This window comes from Canis lupus, chromosome 34, assembly GCF_003254725.2.
Source record: "Canis lupus dingo isolate Sandy chromosome 34, ASM325472v2, whole genome shotgun sequence".
NCBI classification, from domain to species: domain Eukaryota; kingdom Metazoa; phylum Chordata; class Mammalia; order Carnivora; family Canidae; genus Canis; species Canis lupus.
This window is the reverse complement of record NC_064276.1, coordinates 32,618,846-32,641,850: the sequence shown is the minus strand read 5'-3', so window position 1 is coordinate 32,641,850 and position 23,005 is coordinate 32,618,846. Positions and strand designations below refer to the sequence as shown.

The 23,005-nt window shown below is 35.2% G+C and overlaps 1 protein-coding gene across 2 annotated transcripts in view; it reads left to right on the top strand.

Moving 5' to 3' along the window:
* The window catches only part of PDCD10 (programmed cell death 10), a 41,390-nt gene that overhangs the window by 4,423 nt on the left and 13,962 nt on the right, over nt 1-23,005 (top strand). For both annotated transcript variants that reach the window (XM_025425491.3, XM_049105627.1), the window contains 2 exons: nt 13,109-13,320; nt 22,277-22,330. In XM_025425491.3, coding sequence (XP_025281276.1) covers nt 13,225-13,320; nt 22,277-22,330 — 150 coding nt within the window. In that variant the 5' untranslated portion in view covers nt 13,109-13,224. The remainder of the gene's footprint in view (nt 1-13,108; nt 13,321-22,276; nt 22,331-23,005) is intronic.

Sequence of the window (23,005 nt, the reverse complement as noted above, 5' to 3'; positions counted from 1 at the left end):
GTTTTTTTTTCATTTTGTTTTTAACCATGATATCTCCTTTGAATTTTGCTTGTAGTATCATCTGCTTTAAACAAGGTGACTTTGTAAAATTGAATAGTGCTTATTTCAAAGGGGCTTATATTTTGGGTTTCTAGAAAATTTTCATATTTCACTGGGTCTTAAGATGATACTTTATTTGCTTTAAACCAGATACTTAGGAGAGTAAAATGATCATTATTTTAAAACATGCAAACTAAATTTCAGGGATAAATTTTGTGTTAGGTTTTGGTCATGAAAACACATTCTCTAATCCTTTGCAGTACTATAATAATAGCATAGAATAAATTGAACAGCTCTGAATTGCTGTAACCTTATATGCTTTCATGGATTTACCAATTCCCTCTCCCACGAGAGATTGTCCACAAATGATTGCTGGTATTTGGCTTTAAAATTTGATAATGCTCCCAGTTTTCATTAATAAGCGTAAGTCTTTGATAAGTCCTAACCTGAATTTTTTTATAAAAGTCAGTTTTTATGTTATTTCCTTACTGATTTTTTTTATCCAAGAAATTCATATTTACCTGGTATAACCAATATATGGAGGATAAATCTGAAGTACTGCTGCTTACATGTTTTTGGATTATTAGGGTCATTATGATAGGGAATATTACTAAAAATTTTAAGCTAATTTCATGGTAAGTAGACCATAAAAGGGATTTTGAAGTTAAATAGTGTGATTTTATTTGTATGCACATATGTATGTTTCTGCATTTGAAATGTTACAGAAAGAGCCTTAGATACTGATTTTTTTAGGACACATGCACAGTGTAACCAATGAAAACACCTTAATTGCAGCAGTTAGAAATAATTTATTTGCAGAAAGGTAAACAATGTAGTTTGGTCTATTTTTGTCTGTAGGAAGAGGAAAAATGCAGTTTTTGTTTTTATTTTTATCTTTTTTTTGAAAAATTCAGTTTTTAAATTTTAGCTACAATATTGCATCTCCAATGTAAGTGTAATATACAATCTTATTTTTCTTTCTTTTTTTTTTTTTTTAAGATTTTATTTATTCATGAGAGAGAGAGAGAGGCAGAGACACAGGCAGAGGGAGAAGCAGGCTTCATGCAGGGAGCCTGACGTGGAACTCGATCCCGGGTCTCCATGATCGTGCCCTGGGCTGAAGGAGGCGCTAAACCACTGAGACACCGGGGCTGCCCCAAATCTTACTTTTCAAGATCGCCCTTATATTTTTGGTTTGACTAACTTTTTTTAACTGCTCAAAAAGTGAGTTGAGTCTATACAGTCTCAATCTTACTCTTCTATAGTTGCTTAGAATCAATTGTTGCTATTTAAAAGAAAGGGGGGGAAAAAAGGATTTTAGCAGCAAGTTTATGAATTACTTGGGTAACAGCAGTGCAGTATATTAAATGATAGGCACTATTGTTTACTCAGGCCATTCCCTTGGAAATAAGTTTACCAGAAGTAAGTATAGATTACATAATGATACTTTGGTTCATTTCTTTGCCAAATATTACTGAGTATATATTATGTGTGAAGTTACCTTAAAAATTTGGAATGAACTGGGATATAATCTGATAGCATTTATTGAGCAGTAACTCAGTGCCAGGCATCACACTAAGCATGTCACATGACGTCATATAATCCTTGGAGCAGTCCAATGAGGTAGAGGCACTAATATCCCTAATTTAAATTAGAGAAAGTGAAGTATAGAGCGTTTAAGCAACTTGCCTGAGGTTATACAAGGAGTAATTGCATGGAATTAGGATTTGAATCCAGGCTGCCTCACTCAAGAGACTGTATTTTAAATCTTTGCCATGAAAATGATGTAATGATTGAGCTCTATTGGAGGGCAGTTAAATTTAGAGTTGCAGTTAAAAAGAACTTTTATATTAGATGGTAAGGTTGGTATGGTAGGCAAAAATTACTTATATTCAAATTCACTTGAAAAAATCTTTTAGGGAGTTACTACATTGGAGACTAACCTAACTTTCACCCAGCCAGTTTTCCTTTTAATAGAATTACTTTTCCTGTGAGTAGTAGGTGATATATATGACTTGTTATCCAGAGCCATGTGGGAAAAGAAATATGTATAACACAGAAATGATCTGCTCATAGAGGTACTGTGGCTCTTAAGTGGCGGGGGGAATAGCAGATCCCTGGTCTGCCCTGTCTTTCATTCTGGGGCTTATGTTCATGAATTGGAATTATGATCACTTAGGGATTTCAATAGTTCTTTCTTTTTTGTTTTTCTTCAAAAAATGTAAGCATGTGTGTTGAGCTTGTATACAGTAAGTATATGTATAACATGAGGCAGGTATGCTCATGGAGTTATGCAAAGTGGCAGCTTGACATGTATTTCCTTATTGTTCTCTTCCCTGAAAGACTGCACCACCCTGAAGGGCACGGACTCTTTCTGACTTTTCATCACCACATCTCCACCTAAGACTTGCTGACTTAGACTGCAGAGAACTGCAGTAGCTATTAGGAAATGGAGAAAGGAATAAAAACTTCTCTTTAATGTGGTTTCATTTAGTGGGACAAAAGAGAAGGGGATGGGAAGACTTACATGGGTTACCTAGCCTTTCTAATGTTTTTTTTTCTAAGTTTTCTTTCTTTTTATCTTTTGACCTCTTTTACCCCTTTTCTTACATATTAAGTACTTCTGCTTGCATCAGTTCATTTGATAATTTTGGGTCAGAGCTGATAGAAGGAAAAAAAAATGTATAGTTTCTCTAACATACTGTTTGGTCCCTGGTACTGAAACACACCTCCTGCCTTATTCAGCCATCTTCAGGATGAACTGAACTCCGGTGGGGTTGGAGTTACGGAATGACAAAACCCTACGATGTTACTTACACCCATATTGTCGTCTTGGACTTATATAAGGTTACTATGACAAAAGCCATTTGGGAATGGTAGATGAGTCAGACCTGGCCTCTAGGTTGCAAATGCTCCCTATACCAGTTCACAATGTTGCAAGGTTTAATTAATTTAATTCCAGAGAACTTTGAATTTTGCTGTGGTCACTTATTCAGAAATATCTATCCTTTTTTGGATGTCTTTATCCATAATAAAATCGGCATTCTGGCAAAGTTGTCAAAACTCCAGATTTGTGAGGTGCTATCTTAAGTTTGGTGTGCCCTCTTAAAAAATTAATTGCAATTTTGAAAGGAAAGCTACAAGAGGAACAGTATATACAAGCAGATATCCTTTTGTTTTTGTGCTAATAGCATTTGTATTTGAGATCATTTAGGAGCTAAAAGTGAAGTTAATGGCTATCATCAAGGTAAAACCTTGTCCTTATTAGCACCTAGCTTTAAACAAATGACCCAGTGAATTTGTTATCTGGAACTAACAATTTTATCAGCATTTGAGAGCCTTGTGTCAGTGTTTTGGTGCAAAGAAATTTTGGAAGGTAAGGTGAAGAAAATATACATTGCATTTCATAGAGGACGTTAGGCAATTAAGAGTTATTAAGATAAATGGTAGGTATCTAAGATTTTAAGTGATACAGAGTAGGTGGGCCTAACCCACGTGGTACAGTCTCCTTAAATCGTACCTTCAAGCATAAAGAACAGCAGGGATAGTATGAAGGTTTAAGTTTAGCTCAATTTCTAAGCGATTTTAAAAGAAAGCGTTAGCATTATATTGGAGAAATTAAAACAAAAGAGATCACAACTACCAATAAAGAGGAAAATAGAAAGATGTACCTCACACTTAATGGCTACTCGGTTGAGCGTTATTTGATTCATGAGTTACTAGATTAAGAACTGTATAACAAAAGATGAACATATTCAAGGGGATGAATTTGTTTCCTACCTTACAACAAATGTTTTCATTTAAATTTTGTTCAGGCTAGGATTCAACAAAAATTTAGGCTTTGGAATAGAAAGAAAAATTAAGGATTGTCACAACTAAAGAGATGTACTATTTTCCCAACTAACAATGAATTAGTTGTACAGAAATATCTTAGAAGCCAGTTGCTACTTTTATTATTGTTCCCATTTCCTATCAGGTAATTCATGGGTAAAAAGTCCTTTGGTTTTGTTGACAGCTATTTATTATACTAGGTTTTTGCCCTTTTATGAATTATCTTGAAATCTTTGCATCTTAATTTCAGTCTGCTACACAGTCGGCTTCTGGACTACAGTTTTCTCTATTAAAGTTGATCTATTTACATGGAGAGAATAAAAAGTAATTTTTACATAGGCTTGACAGATAATTTTAAAATTTACTTGTTGACCAAATTCTTTTTAAGTATTTTAAAACCATGTAACTTGCTTTGGATGTTATATAACTTTTTTTTTTTTCTGGTGGTCCAAGTAATTTATTTATGCCTCCATTGGGCAAATGGGGAAGAAAAAAATTTTTTTTAAATATGCTATGTAAAGTGGCCTTTGTGACACTGTGATACCAATAAGAGGTTGTCATTGTGTGTGCTCTGCAGGTGTGAACTGACGTGAGGTAAACAAGGTGCCTAGGATGCAAAATTTCAGGAGGCACTCTCTCACAGAAGTCAGAGCTAAGTTGTGTGCTCTAGGTGGTCTGGTTTGCCTCACCCTAGCTTCAATCCTATTGCCATGTCAGGTGCATAGAATTTTGTCTAAAATGTCAATAACTATGAATTAAATGCTTATTGTGTGTCAGCCACTGTATTAAGTACTTCCTATGCATTTAGTACTCTTAATAACCATGTAAGCTGAGCACTTTATTATTTTCATTAATTTCTCAATAACTTACATGCTAACACCAAGCTGAGCAAAAATTGAAACTCAGGTCCTTATTTCAAATTTAGTGCTCTATACTGTCCATCCGTGTGTAGAAAAATTTAACTCTTGTCCATTTTATAGATTTCTGTGTTAAGAAACAATACTCCTCCCACCCCCCAAGAAACGATGCTCTCCAAAATATGCAGGTGCACACACTGACATGATGCAGTTAACTTTTAAGGTGAATGAGTTGGAGGTCTCAGCAGCACCAAATTGAGGATCCATAAATTTGTGCTACTTAGTACCACTTGGAGTGACCTTGAGTCAGAGTCCCATTGCTGCTTGCTTCAGTTTTCAAACACTCTGTGTGGAATCTGGAGGTCTTGGCTGTAAGCAGGTTGACCCATGGATGACATAGAACAGGGCAGGTTAGTCTAGAAGTAGTTTCTTTGGCAGACTAACATGTCCTGTACAGTAGGCTATAGTAGCTTAGTAGCATATTTGTTTAAATTGTCTATCACCGTTCTGTTTTGTTTCTTAGTGTGAATTTCTGTGGACATTTTTTTCTGTAAAATTTGGAGACTGGATGAAATACTATATAATGGTTGTTTTCATTTTAAAATTTTAGAGTCTTACATTTAAATTTCTTAAATGCGTAAGCATGTGACAAGAGTAAGGGTAAATTTACTAGTGAGAGATGAGATGTAGAACTGAGTTATGGAAAAGTCTAGGTCCAGAAAGGCTTGCCAGCGCTTACCCTTACTTTTGGGACCACTCATTCCCCTTTGTTCTTAGTAATGCTTTGTTTATAATGCTTGTGTCCTGATTGTCCTAGAGCGTTGTTAAAGAACCCCTATAAAAGGGAGGGGTTGAGGGGTTGGTAAACCAGTTACTTCATCCATTTATTGGAAAAATGAACAGTTTAGTGTGTTTTATCTCTCTTGATAAAATATTGTATTTGAAAAACAGTTCTGTTTTTTTTTTTTTTTTTTAAGATTTTATTTATTTATTCATGAGAGACAGAGAGAGAGGGGGTGGTGGGGGGCAGTGGGCAGAGACACAGGCAGAGGGAGAAGCAGGCTCCATGCAGGGAGCCTGATGTGGGAGTCAATCCTGGGACTCCACGATCACACCCTGGGCCAAAGGCAGGTGCTAAACCACTGAGCCCCACCCAGGGATCCCAAGTTCTGCTGTTTTAAAGAGGCTTAAAATCACTTATCTTTCAGGCATCCTTAAGATGCCTGGCTGGATGATTTTGCAGGAGACCTGATTTCCAGAAAGAGATCTGATATTTCATCTTAGATTAAAATGTAGTTTTAATAGCTAATATTGAGTAATTATTATGTGCCAGACACTGTTTTAAACACTTTATCTGTAATAACTTGTTGAATCATCAAATCAATTTAAGAGAGACTATTATTGACATTTCATAGATGAGAAGACTAGCACAGAGAAACTAGATAACTTGCCCCAGATCAAGTAAATAGAGGATCCAGGATTGAATCTAGGGAACTGTAGTTCTAGAATCACTATGCTTATTATTTTCTCTCTAATGACAGTACTATTAACATAAGCTAAGTGTAATGAAAGCAGTCCTATTCCTCTTATTCTGTAGGCAACATTGTGAATTTGGAAGTGCTTTTTAGAATCTTAATATTCCATAGAAAACTAAATTACAAGTTTTAAGTGACTTTTCTAAGTGTATGTTTAGAACCAAGTCTGCTTATTAGTAAAGGAGTATCTATCTGTGATAGATGTGGGAATTAACAAAGAATGATAAAGAGAATGGAGTTAAATTTAGAGCACTTTTGCATTTTGTCTTCATGATCATTGTGTTCTAATCTGCCAGTGTTAACTGTCTTCCAAGACATCTTAGCTTTCTGATAATGTTTTAGTTAGAACCTCTGTTACTTCTTAATTAATAGCTTAGCAAATGCTTGTTTGGTCAATCCTGTTAACAGATTGAAGACTCCTTTTTGATCTTGTTTTTTAACAAACCATAGCTGGAGTCCTTCAACCAGTTAGTGGTATCAAATACCTGGAGATTGTATTATAATCGTGAGGGTGCCTTTAAAAATTTGATCGAGAGGTTAGACCTCCAATGATGTGATAATTCGTAGTGGAATGTATGCTTTCTTTAAATAGTTATTTAAAAGTGCAAAAACAGTGCATTGTAGATTATAGGTATTTAATATAGAGGTTTTATGGTTTGATTTAGAAATCACCTCATCTTTTATTCTAACCACGTATCTTTCATGTATGCAGCTCATTTTTTGTCCATTTTAAAAAAGAAACTAAAGCATGCAGAGCTGAAGTGCCTTGCCCAGAGATAAGATTGTTTATAGTGACAGTACCAAAATTTGAGCCCTAGTTTTCAGACCTTAATACTTGGGCTTTTTTTCCATAGCTGTGCACAAATTATCCACTGATATTTTGAAAACATCTAGAAAAAAAAAATTGACATACATAAACAAATATGGTGGCAGTGTCATATGTTATACTTAATCATTATCAAGGGACTGTTTCTAGATGTTCCTATATGGACAATTCAGTAAAAAAAATGAACTGCCATGGTGCATGTTCAAGGAGATAGAGTTCTGCATAACCTTATTAAAAAAGAAAACTGTATGGAAGACCTCGAATTATAGAAAATATAATTTGCAGAGGAAAGAGAGGGATGTAGGTATATCTTGAAGACTTTAAGCTTATTTTGGTCTAAGTAGGATCTCCTACCGAACCCTATGCCTCTGCCTCCCTTTTTCTGAGCTTGCTTCTCTTCTGAGACAAACATTTTGTCTCTTGTTTGCAAGTGGCTACATTTTGAGGTGAGAAGGCCCTAAAAGGTAGGTTGTGATTATCAGACTCATCTTTTCATCTGAGCTAAATGGCTAGACTGAGCTACATAGCCTTAGAATAAATTTAGTTTTTCTAGGAGTCTGATGGGTATGATTGATAATTCCAGGTGCTTGAGAGAACACAAAGAATTGTCAGGTACTTGAAGCCTTGAATCAACTAACTATTGGGGAGGACCTCATTACTAGAATGCATAAATAGTTTTTGTGATCTGATAAAAAATTTTTTTGATTTCCCATGAGATTACTTTTGAACCTGTGGTAGATCATAGTAATAAAATTTTATTATTAACTGAAATGTGGAATACCAGAGCCTTTAAAATGATATAATTTTATTCCCTCTTTGTTTCTGTTGGGAAAACAAGGCCAGTCATTAATGTGAAACTTCCGCAAAGAACCAAAAGAACTCATGTCTCAGGTATTAGTTTTATCCATATCCCTGAGCCTGGCCTTCGCAACTAGTTTTTCGGACTCTCTAGGCACTGTTCTCTCCACACCAGTGATTTCCAGCTTGTCCTATTCAACCTAGAATCATCAGGGTTGTCTGCTAAAAATATAGCTTCCTGGACCCTATCTTGGAGATTCTGATTGATTCATCTTGGGAATGTTTTTAATAGGCACTGAAGTGATTGTGATGGCTTAGGTTGTCCAACATTTGGAAGCTACATCACTCCTGCACCATTTCCCATAGATAAAGTTTTGCTTTGTGCTAAAAGCTAGATAACTTTCTGGATCTTGCTTACGTGTAAAGCAAGGCTAACCTTGCTGAAGAATGTTGGAAATTCTTGCGCTTCGAAAATTTTGTGAACCTTTAAATTATATTCCAGTTTTGTCCCCTGATCTAAAAGATATCCCCGCAGTCCTAATAAAAGACATTAGAATGTATAATCTGATTGTTTTATTTTTCTTTAGTTTTGTGTGGTTTTCATGTAAATTTCTGTTGGAATTCTGATTTTAGTTAATCATCTGATGCTAATATTCTTTTAGCTTACTATACTAGGAAGAGCTTGGGATAGCAAGAGGTAGTAAAATCTGGTAAATGTGACCTATGTTTTGCTTTGCTAGGCTTGATATTAGCAAGACTGATTCAACTTATAAATTGCCCATCTCTTATCTTGTTAATTTGTTCATTCAACAATTATTACTTAAATGCTGTGTGCCTTCTACACTGACTAATGTCTCTATGGGGGGGGGGAGAAATATATTTGTAAATGGTGGCATAAATGTGAATTCTGCTTACTGTTAGAATGAATAAACCTCTTTTAGCTAAATGTTCATGAACAGATTGGAGATCCAACCAAAATCAATTAATAAATAAAACTTTCCCTCTTTAAGGAGAAATTAAAGGAATTACAAGAATTTAAGATCAGGTGAGAGGGCTTAATTCTTTATTTGACTATGAAGAATAACAAGACAAATACACTTGCCTACAAACGTTTTAAGAGAATTTACTTAGGAGCCTTCTTTTCTCCCCAAGAACTTCATATTTCAGTACCAGACTTGTTTGTCCACTCCTTATATTTGTGAGTAAATAAATTGAGCTCTAGAATTATATCCTGCCCCGATGGATTAAAATAAGGTTCTCTAAGGAAATGCTGATTCTGAGCCCTGAGATATAGCTGAGTAGATTTCTTTAAAGGAACAGACTCCTGTTGGTTCTTGGGCAGGGCAGGACAGAAAGAAACTCCTAAGACTGAGTTTGGCTGTGGGATGGTCAAGAACTTCTTTTTGTTTTCCTCTCACTAAACAAATGATAATTTAGGTCTTAAGTGCAGGAAGATATGTAAAACTTACTCATCTTGTGTCAGAAATTAGCAGTGCTATTTTGAACATTCAAGGAAATAAAGGGGAAAGTATAATGAATAGGTTGCCTGTATTCTCTCTGTATGGTATCCCCATTTCACAGAGGGTGTTTTTGAAGAAAAATTTGCTTAAAAGTATAACCTTTTGTCATAAGTTATTGACATCTGTAGTTGTGGTTTTTAAAAAAATTTTGTGATGCTAATTCCTTGGGAAACAAAGCTTACTTTGAAACTGAAAACTTTCCCCCTGTGCAACATGTTTGAAATGGGCAACTAAGTAGCTCTTGCCCTGTTGCCACCATACCCACATTAAATTTATTATTTATTATTACTTAGCAGTTATAACCATGACAAGTCAATTTTTGGACTGTGGTTTCTACTGTACTACATGGTAGATGAGGGGACTTTTTAAGGCCTTTCTAGATTTGGGATTTGGGAGTTACTAATCTTCAGTTGGCTCTGCATGCATGCTCAACACTCATCTCAGAAACCAGCATGCCTAAGAGAGCTAAAACTTGGGTAATGTGCTGCCCAGGGCCTGACCACACCCATGGGGAAAGGAAGAAACCTTCTCAGAGGGACAGGGCCCTAGCCCTTGCTTAGCTCAGTTGACCCTTGCTCTTTAGGTTAACAGGCATTTGTTGCTTGGAGTAATTGCAGGTTGTCCATTGAACCATTTCAAAGAAGCATATAGAAGGAATAACAGCCTATTTTAACTTGAACTAAAATTGGCAGAACAATTTAATATTTAAAAAAAAGCCTTGTTGAAATTGTTGGTTTTTAATCTCATGTAAACACTAATGAAACTGAGTGGCTGCAATTTGTGAATAGTGTGTTCTGAGAAGTTCAGTTGTAAATTGGTTCTTTGGAACATCTTCCATAGGGACAATATTAAAAGGTAGGTAAGTGTGGTGTAGGACAGCCACCTATTTAGCTCATGATATTACTATAATACTTCTTGATGACTAATAATAGTAGCTGATAGTACTGTAAGTTAGTTTTAGAGAGAAGTACATATGTATGTGTCTAGTTTTCCTTAAATTTGAATCATAAATATCTTAAGTGAAACTTTCCTGATGTGGGATGATAATATTGATTCAACACCATTAAAAAAAAAAAAGAATCAATGCCACTATTTACAAAAGGGAAAAAATAAGTATTTCAACAGGTTTAGTGGGATAGATTGCTAGTGCCAGCAGGAGTTCTGAAAGGGGCTCTAGCCACTTTTACTGATCCCTTCACTTCTGTTTGCCTTTATATATGAAGGGATACATATGTGCTGAAAAGAATAAGACAAACATGGTCCAATTGAGCCCACTTTAGTATTTGACCTCCTTTTTACTGAGATCACCTCTCTCACCCACTGTTGCAGGTCCTACAGGTAGTTCTCTCCTCCCCCCCTCCCCAGTATTCAGTGATGTTATTCTTTAAGCATTATTCATGACCTCATCAAGAAATCCAATAATTTTTTAAAAAAATATTGTCCATGCTCGGGAGCAGTAAAACTTTTGACCACCTTCTCTTTGAAACACCTGGTTTCTGTGATGCTTGTTGTCTCCCCCAGTTCTCCCATAGTAGTATAGCATCCTAACTTCTGCCTTGTGAGACTGACAGTTGTTCATTTTCTGGCTTTCCTTTCATAGTATAAACTCCATGAGGTCAGAGACTGTCTTGTTCACTGCTCTGTAGCTAGTCCTAGGCCTAATTCTGTATAGGTAAAGAAGAATATTTGTTACATGAACAAATGATTTTTTTCCCCCTGTTAACCCATGAGCTAGTTCTTCAAGGTCTGGTGTTGGTTCTGCTATTTCTCACTTTTTTTTTTTTTTCCCCACTGATACTGATGCCTTCAATTACTGTCTACGCTGAGCATCCATATCCATCATTTTGACTACTATCCCTGAATTTCAGCCCCCTTTTTTCCCCTAAGTTTAATATGAAAAGGTATTCACAATTTATTTCTAAGGGGGAAAAGTAGATTACCAAATGGCCAATTAAGTAGTTAAATAGAAACAGCAGGATAGCAGTTGATAATTACCTTCTTCCTCTTGCTACTTGCTTGGGCCCACTTAGTCTTTTATGTAACTGTACTAGGTCTCTTAGTTTCCCCTGCCATTGCCATCAGTGTATGTTCCTCTATCCTTAACAGTCTACCCAAAGTAATCTGCTTAAATAAGTGATCTGATCAGGTAATAGTTTTCTCTTACCCTATGGAATAAAACTTAGGAATTGGCCTATTTATTTTTATTTCTTTATTTGGTTCTGTGAGGTCAGAGAGTAGCTTTCAGCCCCCAGATGAAAAATTATCCATATTTAGAACTACCAGAAATGGGACTAAACTGTTTGCATAGGTGTCGAATTCCCCTTCACTGGTAGATATTATAGAAGGATAGTAAGCAGTTCTCAAATGGGATAGGTTATTAGAGCTTTTTGAAGGTCTACATACTCTGGGCCTTTGATTATATCTTTTAAACTGCTTAGGTCTTCCACATCTGGCCCAGATAAGTTTTAATGATCAGGACCAAATCTTAATCACCCCCCACTGCATCTTGCACAGAGTGGGTGCTTAACACACATTTATTCAGTGAATGGGTATTTTCTTGGGTATAGGTATGCTGAGGTTCTTTGTTTCTACTTCAAACTTAAGTTTTTTTATGTGGAATTATTATTTCTGGATTGAGAATATTAGGATGAAGTCTTGATCCTCTGCATGTGTGTTCTTAGTCAAGTCATCATCTCAGAACTTGCTTTTCCATAAGATTAGAATGGCGGTTAATGTAAGTTACTGTGAGGACTAAAAGTGTTTTATGATCTGAAAATGCTTTATAAATGGTAGAAATTATTCAAAATTGATGGTTTTTAAATACATATACCAATATACATTGTTTAAAATATGGTATGTCACTAATACTACTCTTTCACTTTAGAATTAGGCTCATCTTTTAGCCTACCAAAGCAAATAAAGATAGTGACTTTCTCTTAAAACCCAGCATATTTCCTCAGCTCTTTAAGGCAAAATTTCTCTCTTATATTTTTGAACTCTCAGTATTTTAATTCTAAACTAACAGTGTCAATGGATCTCTCTACTTAGTTTTTATGCCACATTTGGACAAAGATTCAGAAATACCACTGGCAAAATTAAATAACATTTTCCCCCAAATAGACTGCATTTGATAGAATTTTCCCAGTTTTAAAATTTTCTTTAAATCTTTGGTGCTTGGCTATGTTTCTGTTATTTTTAGGTGGCAAAATCAGTGAGCTATTAGCAAAAAGATTTTAATCTAACCACCTAAATTCTTTTTTTCTTAATTCTTAAGGCAGTTCTCTGTAAATATTAATGCTTTATATATTTCATAGTTCTAGTTTTACGTTACGTATAAATGCTATATAAATGCTATAATTAGACATTTTGTTGATACTTTGTTGTATTTGTGTATGAGGGAACTAGATGCGTCATTATTCTATGGTGCTTCAGGGAGCACTCTCTCTTAGTTGAAGATGAGTGGGTTCATGAATCACATCTTTGTGAATTAGTACCTAACAAGGGAAAATTAGTGTAAGAAAAGGCAGATTCTTGAGTCTGAGGAGGAAAAGAGATGGCTCACTGATCAGGAGTACCTTCACAAGTAAGATACATTAGCAAATCAGCTCTTCATAAGATAGGAACACAGGAAAATAAAGCTATTGGTGTTTGTAGTTTTCCCTTAATATAGTAAATCTCTGTTCTTTCTTCCCTTTTAATCAGATCAGTATATATTTTGTGCCGTATTCTTTTATCACACAAAAAAAGAAGAAATACTGCAGTGAATGAAGATTCCTCTGCATTTTAGCACTGCTTTTTCTACTGTAGTTGGCTTTTGAATGAGGATGACAATGGAAGAGATGAAGAATGAAGCTGAGACCACTTCCATGGTTTCTATGCCCCTCTATGCAGTCATGTATCCTGTGTTTAATGAGGTAAGTGCGTGAACATTTCCTCATGTGATCGATCATCTGCAATTCTTGATGCCTGCCTCATTTATTCCTTTGTTTGTTCCTTCATATAACAAATACATAAAGGAATTTCATCTATGTGTTAGGCATTGTATGTACCAGGACTGGACATAAAACAGTTGAGGGGGTTTGGGGGAGACCTAGATATGTTGCTTCCCATCTGGAGGTTTCACTATAAAAGGAGAGACAGACATTGAACAAAATAATACAAATAATTATATAAATGGGAAGTTGTGGTAAGTGCTGTGAAGTCACAAAAAAAGTGTGTCACCTAAAATAGGTGGGATCTATGTTCTATGTTAGGGGTCAGGACCAGTCTCACTGAAGATGAGACATATATGCTAAGATTGAAAAGAGATAAATAAGGGTTAAACAGTTGGGTTTGGAATGTGTACATTATAGGTAGCCAGAAGAATGTGTACAAAAATACCCTGATGAATTCTAGTCAGTAGAGACAAGACATTTTACTAATAAATGGAAGATACCTTGCTTTAGTATCTAAAGATGTAGTTGCTTTTTTATTTGAGGAATTTTCTAGGACTTAATACATTTTCAGTTTTTCTTTTTTTTAATATTAATATGCCAAGGTGTTAGAGAATTAGAGCTGGAAATTCCTTAGAAATAATTTAATCACGCTCCTCCTTTTAAATGGTGAACCAAGTTCCTAATATGTGAAATGATGTTCCTGAAATTACGTAGGGCTAAATCTAGGATTCTAAATTCAGTGGCTTCAGCCTTAGCCTTTCTGTTTAATTAGGGTTTTTGTTTTTGTTTTGTTTCATTTTGCTATTAATTATAAAGCTATCAACACCATTGATCTTATTGTTACTGCTGTAACCTGGAAACCCTCACCATTTCCAGTGACGATTCCTTTTTGTAAAGTTATTTGTATAGGAGTAAGATTCTGTATTTCAGAGCCATTTCTCCCACATTATTATATTTAATAATAATGTATTTGCTGCCTTTGTGGTCTTAAGTCTTGGGGACAATAGAAAGTGATTCATCTTCTAACTTGGAAATCACAGACCTAGTTGCCATTTCAGACATACATTTTGAAATTTCAAATGCTATCTATCAAATAATGTTATTAGGTTCAGTGACATAAAAGAATACTCAAAAACAGTAGCTTGGATAGAAGTTATTTCTCTTGCATAAAAAATTGTGGAGGTAAGTGGTCCAGTGTTACTATTATTATGACTCAGTGTCCTAGTGCCTACTTTTTTTTTTTTTTTTTTTTTGCCTACTTTCCATTATCAAGGTCACTTTAGCATGTGAGATGGCTGCTGAATCTCTACTCATCATGTCCTCAGTTGTTGTTTGGAAGACACAAGAAAGTGGAACAGGAGGTGGGATGTTACTTCCAGCTAGTTCAGCTTCCTTCAAGGAACCTTTCCGAAAGTCCTATACAGGACTTCCATTTACATCTCATTGGCAAGAATTTAGTCTTATGATCACACCTAGCTGGAAAGGAGGTTGGGAAATTTAGTTTTGTTACTAAAGAGGAAGCAATAGGAGGCATCTTTTGAAAAACGTGTCCCTGTTATACTGATACTATAGTAGCATTGGAGGCACTCTCTTAGGGCTGGTAATACCCATCTCTGGCGGGTATAGCCAGCCTCCCAGTAATTAATTCCACCATTTTGTTTTAATATGTACCCACTCATTATAAGACTACAGTTCTTGTTAGAAGCAAGTGCTTCAGTTCTGTTTAGTAAATATTTACTAAATGTCAGCCATTTATTTGCTGAGTAGTCTGCTAGGGTCTGGAAATGTGGAAAAGAAAAAGGCATTATACCTCTTCTCAAGAACTGTAGAGAACACAGATGTTGAAGCAAATGCATTATTTTATTATCCTTATACCTTACCTTGAGGCAAGAAGACAGTCACTCAAGCTATTAAATAATGTACGTTGATGATTAGTATTTTAACATCTCAGGTGCTTCAAGACCATTATGGCAGTTCTACCCAGAGGTGCACCTTCTTCTTGGGTCTGTATAGCTAGCTATCACTATGGGCATTTGGGCCAAGTTATTTGGGGCATTTCTATATTTATCTAGTGTTACGAGTCTTTACTTAAAGAAAGGACAATTTACATTGCAGAGCTTCTGTTTGATCCTCTAGGTTAGTGAAAAGGAGTAAGAGAAGCTTTTTTCCTAACAACTAGAGTGGTCTTTTCTTACATATGGAAAATGGATTTTATATGAATCTTGCCTTTGGAAAATAGTTATATAGGATATGAGATTCTGATAAAATGAACTATTAGGATTAATACTGATATATTTTCTAATTTATTAATGTATAAGAAAAATTAATTTGAAAGCAAAAGAAAGGCTATGAATGGGCTGGTAAATCTCTTCCAGAAATAAAGGCAACGATTCTCGACAGATGATACCTAAAAAATATGTGGGTTAATGGGACCAGAATTAGAATGTTTGCCAAATGTTTCATAGTTGGTTCAAGAATTAATTGTTAAAACTGATTTGAGGGATCCCTGGGTGGCGCAGCGGTTTGACACCTGCCTTTGGCCCAGGGCGCGATACTGGAGACCCGGGATCGAGTCCCGCATCGGGCTCCCGGTGCATGGAGCCTGCTTCTCCCTCTGCCTGTGTCTCTGCCTCCCTCTCTCCCTCTCTCCCTCTCTCCCTCTCTCCCTCTCTCCTCTCTCTCTCTCTCTCTCACTATCATAAATAAATTAAAAAAAACTGATTTGAAAATCAAATGGCTAGATAAAGCAGACTGAGCTACTATGTCATATTGTCAGGGTCTAATTCTTGAATTTATGATCTAACATTATGGCAACAAGCATTTTATAAAAAGTTATTTCTGCCATGTTATTTAAAAACAAGTGTGTTCAGAAATAACAGGCTTTTAGGAATAGTGGTAGTAGGTCTCTTTAATAAGGATATGAAATCTGTGGCTTGATTTAGGAATGAAATAAAATGTACTTTCAAATGTGAAATGCTCAGTTGAAAAGAATAAAAAACTGGCGTTGTTCTCTGACATTCCAGTATATTAATTTAACATCTAAAATGAGACATCTCTGATCAGTTAAACTATAGTTCAAACATAGATTTTTCTACAGATCTACTAATGGGAAAATTAGAATTTAGTTTGACTCTGTTTTTCTATGTTATGTGGATTTAAAGATAAAATGGTGGTCAAATTAATTTTATAGAAAGTAGTACCAGAGTAGAGATGAATGTTTAACTCTGGAGCTAAATTATGCACTTAATTTTGTCCACAGTGTATTGTAAGAGTTAAAAAAGCTTCTGCATTCTCACCTTAATATTACATCCATAGTATCCACGGTAATCTGAAAGTCATCTTGTAGAACAGATTTTTAGATAGTAGGGCATCCTTACACCTGGGAAATTTGAGTACTGTTACTCCAGTTCACAAGCAAAGTCATATGTGGCATTCTGGGAGTCTGATGCTTGCTAAACTTAATGAAGCTATGCCAAGATAGCTGAGAAAGGAGTAGTCTTCTTAATCAGCTGCTACAGAGTTCAGAGTCCAAGTATATTGCATGTGTTGTAAATGTACTGTGAAATAGGTCTCCCAGTTACCTTATGGAATAGTGAGTTTATAGAAGCCTCATGACAGATCTTAGATTAGGTACTCATGTGCTGTGTTACTTTCTACTGATTCTTTGTGCATGGAGGAGAGAGGTAGGGTTCAATTCTTCATTCCAGGAAAAGATATACCATGTATCATCATTTCCTATGACTTTTTAGAGGAATTGATTTAAGGTGATGTATAATTTCTGAAGAAATAGCCATTGTATTTTGAGATAGAAATAAACAGTTTTGCAACCAAATATGAATTTTATATCACCAAGGGTTTATATGCTTGTTTATAAATCACACAAAAATGGTATTTCTAAATAAGTAATTAATACTCTATTCAGAAGCATCCAGCCTAGTTCTTTCTGCCAACTCAGCAGAATATGCAACTCTTAATTTTATCCAATAAGCAAATGAAATCTGGGAATACTTCTCCAACTTCACATACCTAGCTATCCCCCCCCCCTTTTTTAATTTAAAAAAATCAAACCCTCAAATTGGAGCATAGTAAAAACACACTTCTCCACAGTGAATGCCTGGGTTTTACCTGCAGTACCACCATTTAGAGGTGATCACAGTTAATATCTTGTGTAAAAATTGCCACTCTGTCCCTTACTGTAGGCTATGTAATCTTATCTTTCCTTATTTATAAGATGATGCTAACCCATAATATACTTATTTCTCATAACTCTGTGAAATAAATGACTTAACCCATAATATACTTATTTCTCATAACTCTGTGAAATAAATGACTTAATATATTGTAGTGCTGAGAATAGTACTAGGAATGTAGTTATTCAAGTCTTTCATGCAATTTTCTGGTAGAACTGTGATCATTCCTTAGAGTTTTGCATTCTTGTAGGCAAAGATTTTATTATTTATTTTAAAAATATTTTATTTATTTATTCATGAGAGGCAGAGAGAGAGGCAGAGGGAGAAGCAGGCTCCGTAGGGGAGCCTGAAGTGGGACTCGATCCCAGAACCCCAGGATCACGATCTGAGCCAAAGGCAGACACTTAGCCACTGAGCCACCCATGGTGCTCCCTCCTAGGCAATTTTTAATGAAACATTTTTATAATAGGTGGCTCTGCTTACTTTTTTTTTGCTGGACAACATGGTGACCCCAGAAATGGATTATTTTAGAAACATTTACTACATTTAATATGTATAAAACACATGATTGCATTGGTCTTTTGTGTGGTAGCACAAAAGTTATAGGTAGCCTCGAGTCTATGTACTTTTGTTCTAGCTTTTTTTTTGACCTGACTCACCTCATTTTCATTTGAGTCATAGAGATGAACCTTTTATTCTTGTGCCTTTTTTTTTTTAAGAGTTATCTGTTTATTTAAGAGAGAGAGCATGAGCAGGGGGAGGGGCTTTGGAAGAGGGAGAAGCGGACTTCCTGCTGAGTGGGGAGTCCACCACTGGGCTTGATCCCAGGACCCTTAGATCATAACCTGAGCTGAAATCAAGAGTTGGATGCTTATTAACTGACTGAGCCACCCAGGTGCCCCTTTTTCTTGTGTCTAAGCCTTGTTTGAATCCTTTAAAAGAATAGGATCGATAGTTTTTGTGTGGTGGGGGAAAGATGTCAGCATGGAAAAATCATGCTTGATTTTGAGGAAGCGAGATTTGTAGATAATTTAGAACCAACCTAATTTTTTTTTTTTTTAAGATTTTATTTATTTACTTGAGAAAGTGAGAGAGCACAAGCAGGGGGAGGGGCAGAGAAGGAGAAGCAGGCTCCCCATTGAGCAGAGAGCCTGATGCAGGGCATGATCCCAGGACCCTGGGATTGTGATCTGAACCAAAGGCAAATGCTTAACCCCCTGAGCCACTCAGGTGCCCCACTAACCTAATTTTTTTGACCTTAAAAAAACAAAAGGAGGAATACTTTCAGAGGATTTAATGCAAGACCTGCAAAACTTGAGCAACCAAAGAATTAAATGGATTTTGTTTTTAAATTACAGGTGTAAGACATGGGCTTGATAACTAGAGAGTCAAGTATAGGAATGAACTGATATCTTTGGAGGGACCAGTGCAATAAATGCGGTCCCTATGGGATCAATTTATGTGTAAGCTTTTGAAATATTTTTATAAACATATGAGAGTTAAATTTGACAAGTTTGCAGTTAATAGTGCTCTCAAGTTTATGAAGAATAAACTACAGGAGGAGCTCACAAAACTAAGAGTGGGGAGAATGTGAGGTTGGAGTGAGAGCTCCACTGTTAGGTTCATTTCCCTCTAGCTGGGACTTCAGGAGGCACTTTGCCTTTTTGATAAGATGCGATTTGGTCCCCTTTTCTCTTGTGTTCATTCCCTTTTTTTCCTTTACCCTTTTTTTCCTTTACCCTTTTACTTTTCCTTTACCTTTTACTGGTGACGTGGAATTCCTAGATGGCTGAAGCCCAAGGAAAGCCTCTCCTAGTCCAGATATCCCTTAATGCAAGGTGTAATCATATGTTCCCTACTCCTCCTTTGAATTCAGAATCAATTACTACTAAGAAATGATTGCATTAGCTCTTTAAAGATACCCTAGCCAACAACTGTAATCCCAAATGCTAAAAAAATTACTAGGATAATTAGTGGAAGTTTTGGAAACAAAATGGTAATTCTTTTCTGTTCTAAACTTAATATAAAAACATGCCCATGTATGTTACCAACTCTGAAGAAACGTGTAAGTGGGCAAATGGCCAAGGAAGGTGATTTTAAGAGGGTACATTCTTCAGGGACCAGTTCAGACCTCATTTCCATAAAGACTTTTTTTTCTACTTCAGCTGATAGTGGTCCCATCAATATCCATGTAGCTGCTTACTTAAATTGATCTTCTGGGGTTCCAGGACTATAATCTATTTTTTTGTATCTCTCACATTGACTTTTTTTACACATGATTAGAAACACAGGGATTTGTTTAGAACAGAAAAGAATTACCATTTTCTTTTGTTTCCAAAACATCCACTAATTATCCTAGTAATTCAGGTGACTTGTGCACAGGTTTTGGAGCCAGATAGATTTGTTATGCATAAATCCTGCCTCTTTGTGTACTAGCTATTGAACTTGGGTAAATTTATGCAAACTGAATTTCTGCCTCAGTAGAATAGAGATGATGATAGCTAGAGATTGTGAGGTTGAGATACTCTATATAAAAATATATAGCAAAATTCATTATATGTGCTAACTAAATGATAACTGTTATTAGGATACTACCAGAAGCTAGTACTGTCATGAAAGGTAAGATGAACATGATCTTTAATCAAATCATCCATCACAAGTGAAAGATCTAAAAGGGAAGCACTTTTTATTAGGGAAGATAAGAACATATCTTGCTGTCTTAAGTATTACAGACTACAAATTATAAATAGATTCAAGAACAATTTAGATAAATTATGGATGAGAGATTAAGTTCAAATAAAAACAATAGATATGTGCTGTATGCCTGGTACTCCCTGGGCAATAGGGATATCACATGAGTAATAAAAGCCTAGTGGGTTTATTGGCAGACGTGTGGGTATATAATGTATCCCAAAATGACTCCCAGCAGAGTTCTGGTTGAGGTGCTTCACAGCTCACAGATTTGATTTAGTATATGCCTGACCTTTCCCTTTCTTTTCCAAGATACACATATGTAAACTTAATCTAGAAATCTGATGTCTGTCTTGGCTAATTTTATTAGTTCTTTGCTGACTTTTCTGGGCCTCTTTTACTTGCCTTGACCCTTTCACATACCAGCCAGGGCAGTACAGAATAAGTTAATAATGCTGATACTTGAAGGTACACATCTGACTCAGACCTTTGACTTGTTGAAAGAGGTCAGAGTGTGGTGTAAACCCAAATAAGGAAATGGTTCCTATCAGAGTGGAAACATTCATCCTGTCTGTCTGCCTCTCCCTCCCTTACGCAAGATCTTGAGATCAGAAGAGCTGTATTATAATTTTAATCTTAAATAGTATTTGTTACAATTAAATGAATTCTGTGGAAGAAGAAAATTTTTCATTTGTGGCAGCATACTTTAATTTTATAAGCTTATATATTGCTTTTTTGCTGTATTTGTCTACCTGGTCCTCTTGTGTCTTCTCTTTTACCTAGTAAGGCAAGGTTAGATTTTACTGGATTTGTAGAAGCCAAGTTTAAAACTGAATTAAATGGTCTTTTATTTATTTTTGGAGATAAAGTATTTATGTTGGCATATTTTGTTGCTTTTATGCTTTAAGGTGTATAATTTGTAAGGAGATAAAGTTCTCGGCATTTCTGTCATGTTTAGAAAAAAAATTGGTTTAATAAAGTGTAGGCGATTCCTTAGATATGTATATGTGTATATTGTCTGTAAAGGAAAACTTATATTTATTACCTCAAGGATTGAAAGGAATAGTTATTGCAAGATAGGATATGTTCATAGGTTTTGGTAAAAATATTCCACTGGCATAAAAATCCTATCCAATTTTTGTTTACATTGTTTTTGAACATTTAATATTGTCCCCAGTAAAAAAATCTATACATTGAGTTTTATTGAGTTAATTGGCCCAGTCTTTAGGGATTAAAAGAATATGAATTTAACTGAAGGTGGTTACTTTAAGCCTAGCAGTTAACTCTTCAACAAATGGCATTATTTTTATGGAATTGTATGTCTCTTTGGCTTGCTGAAAAGTGAATTCTGTAAAGTGTACGATAAAGACATGTGTCATTCAAAATTGTAAACCTCACATATTTGATACTATTTTAAAAGCTTTGATATTGAACTTTTGATTTAGTATTTTAGGTAACCTTTTTTTAATCTGGATAAAATAGAGGACAGATGATCCGCAGTCTTTATTTAGGATCAACTCTTTTGTCAGTACCATTTGCTATTTAATAAAATAGACTAAACTCAGCTTAATCCTTGGCTAAGGGATTGTAAAATAATTTAAAAGGGGTGAGGTAATAAATATAAAAAATCTTAATAAATGTTTTCTTGTTGTTGGACATTGTCTATTCAGAGCATACCCAGTTTGCCCTATATTTGCAACAGAGCATTGGGAGTTGATCTTGAACCGTATTTTCAATAATTGAAGTAAATATGTTTATTCTTTCTATGGGGACTTAATACTATTTTGCATTCTGGATTTATCATAAATCTACTTTCAAGGTAGTGTGTCTTTTTTTTTTTAATGGAGAACTCATACATCCTTAATTTTTCATGGTTTCTAACGAAAATTTTAGATAACCTGTGTATTTGAAGAATTAAGGTGATTTAGAATTTGCAAGTATTTTTGTTTATTGAATGATGGATTTATCAGTGTTATTATTATATAATGGAATATCAGAAATGTGCTTTTTCTAAGAAAATTGATTCTAATAGCAATTTAAAATTTATATTGCAGCTAGAACGAGTAAACCTGTCTGCAGCTCAGACACTGAGAGCAGCTTTCATTAAGGTGAGGTACAAATAATTTATTATGATGATTAAAATGTATGTTACTTATAAATCTGAATACCATGTGATAATTGCCACTTTATTTCCTTTTAGTGAAAACCTCTTCACCTGTCTCACATCTGCTTTAGTGTACTCTGTAAAGTTTAAAACACTTGCCAAAAGTGAATTAAAACAAATGCTGTTTCCTTAGCATTCATCTTTTTGTTACTTTGTGCTTTGGAAACTGACTACTTTGGAATCTTCTCTCTTTAGGTTTAGAGTATATTTTTGAATTTATTTTTCTATTATTTGACTTGATAAAAACTGTTGTAAAAGTATAATTCAAAAAGATGTTTTCCATATAGCTTAATTACAGAACATAACCATTAAACAGTGTTTTTGATGGGAAAACAAGTCCTGTGTGTGGAACATATTAAGGATACCTTGCAAATACACAGCCAAGTCACTCAGAGTGAACTTTTTCATTGTCTGTAGACTTGAACTGTTTGATACACGTTGCTGTTGAGTACTTGAAGTATGGCTAGTTCAAATTGAGTTGTACCTCAAGTATTAAATACGCACCAGATTTTGAATACTTAGTATAAGAAAAAGATTGAAGAATAACTCCATAAGGAGTATTTTATATTAATTACATATTGAAATGATAGTACTTTGGATGTATTCTTAAAATGATTTC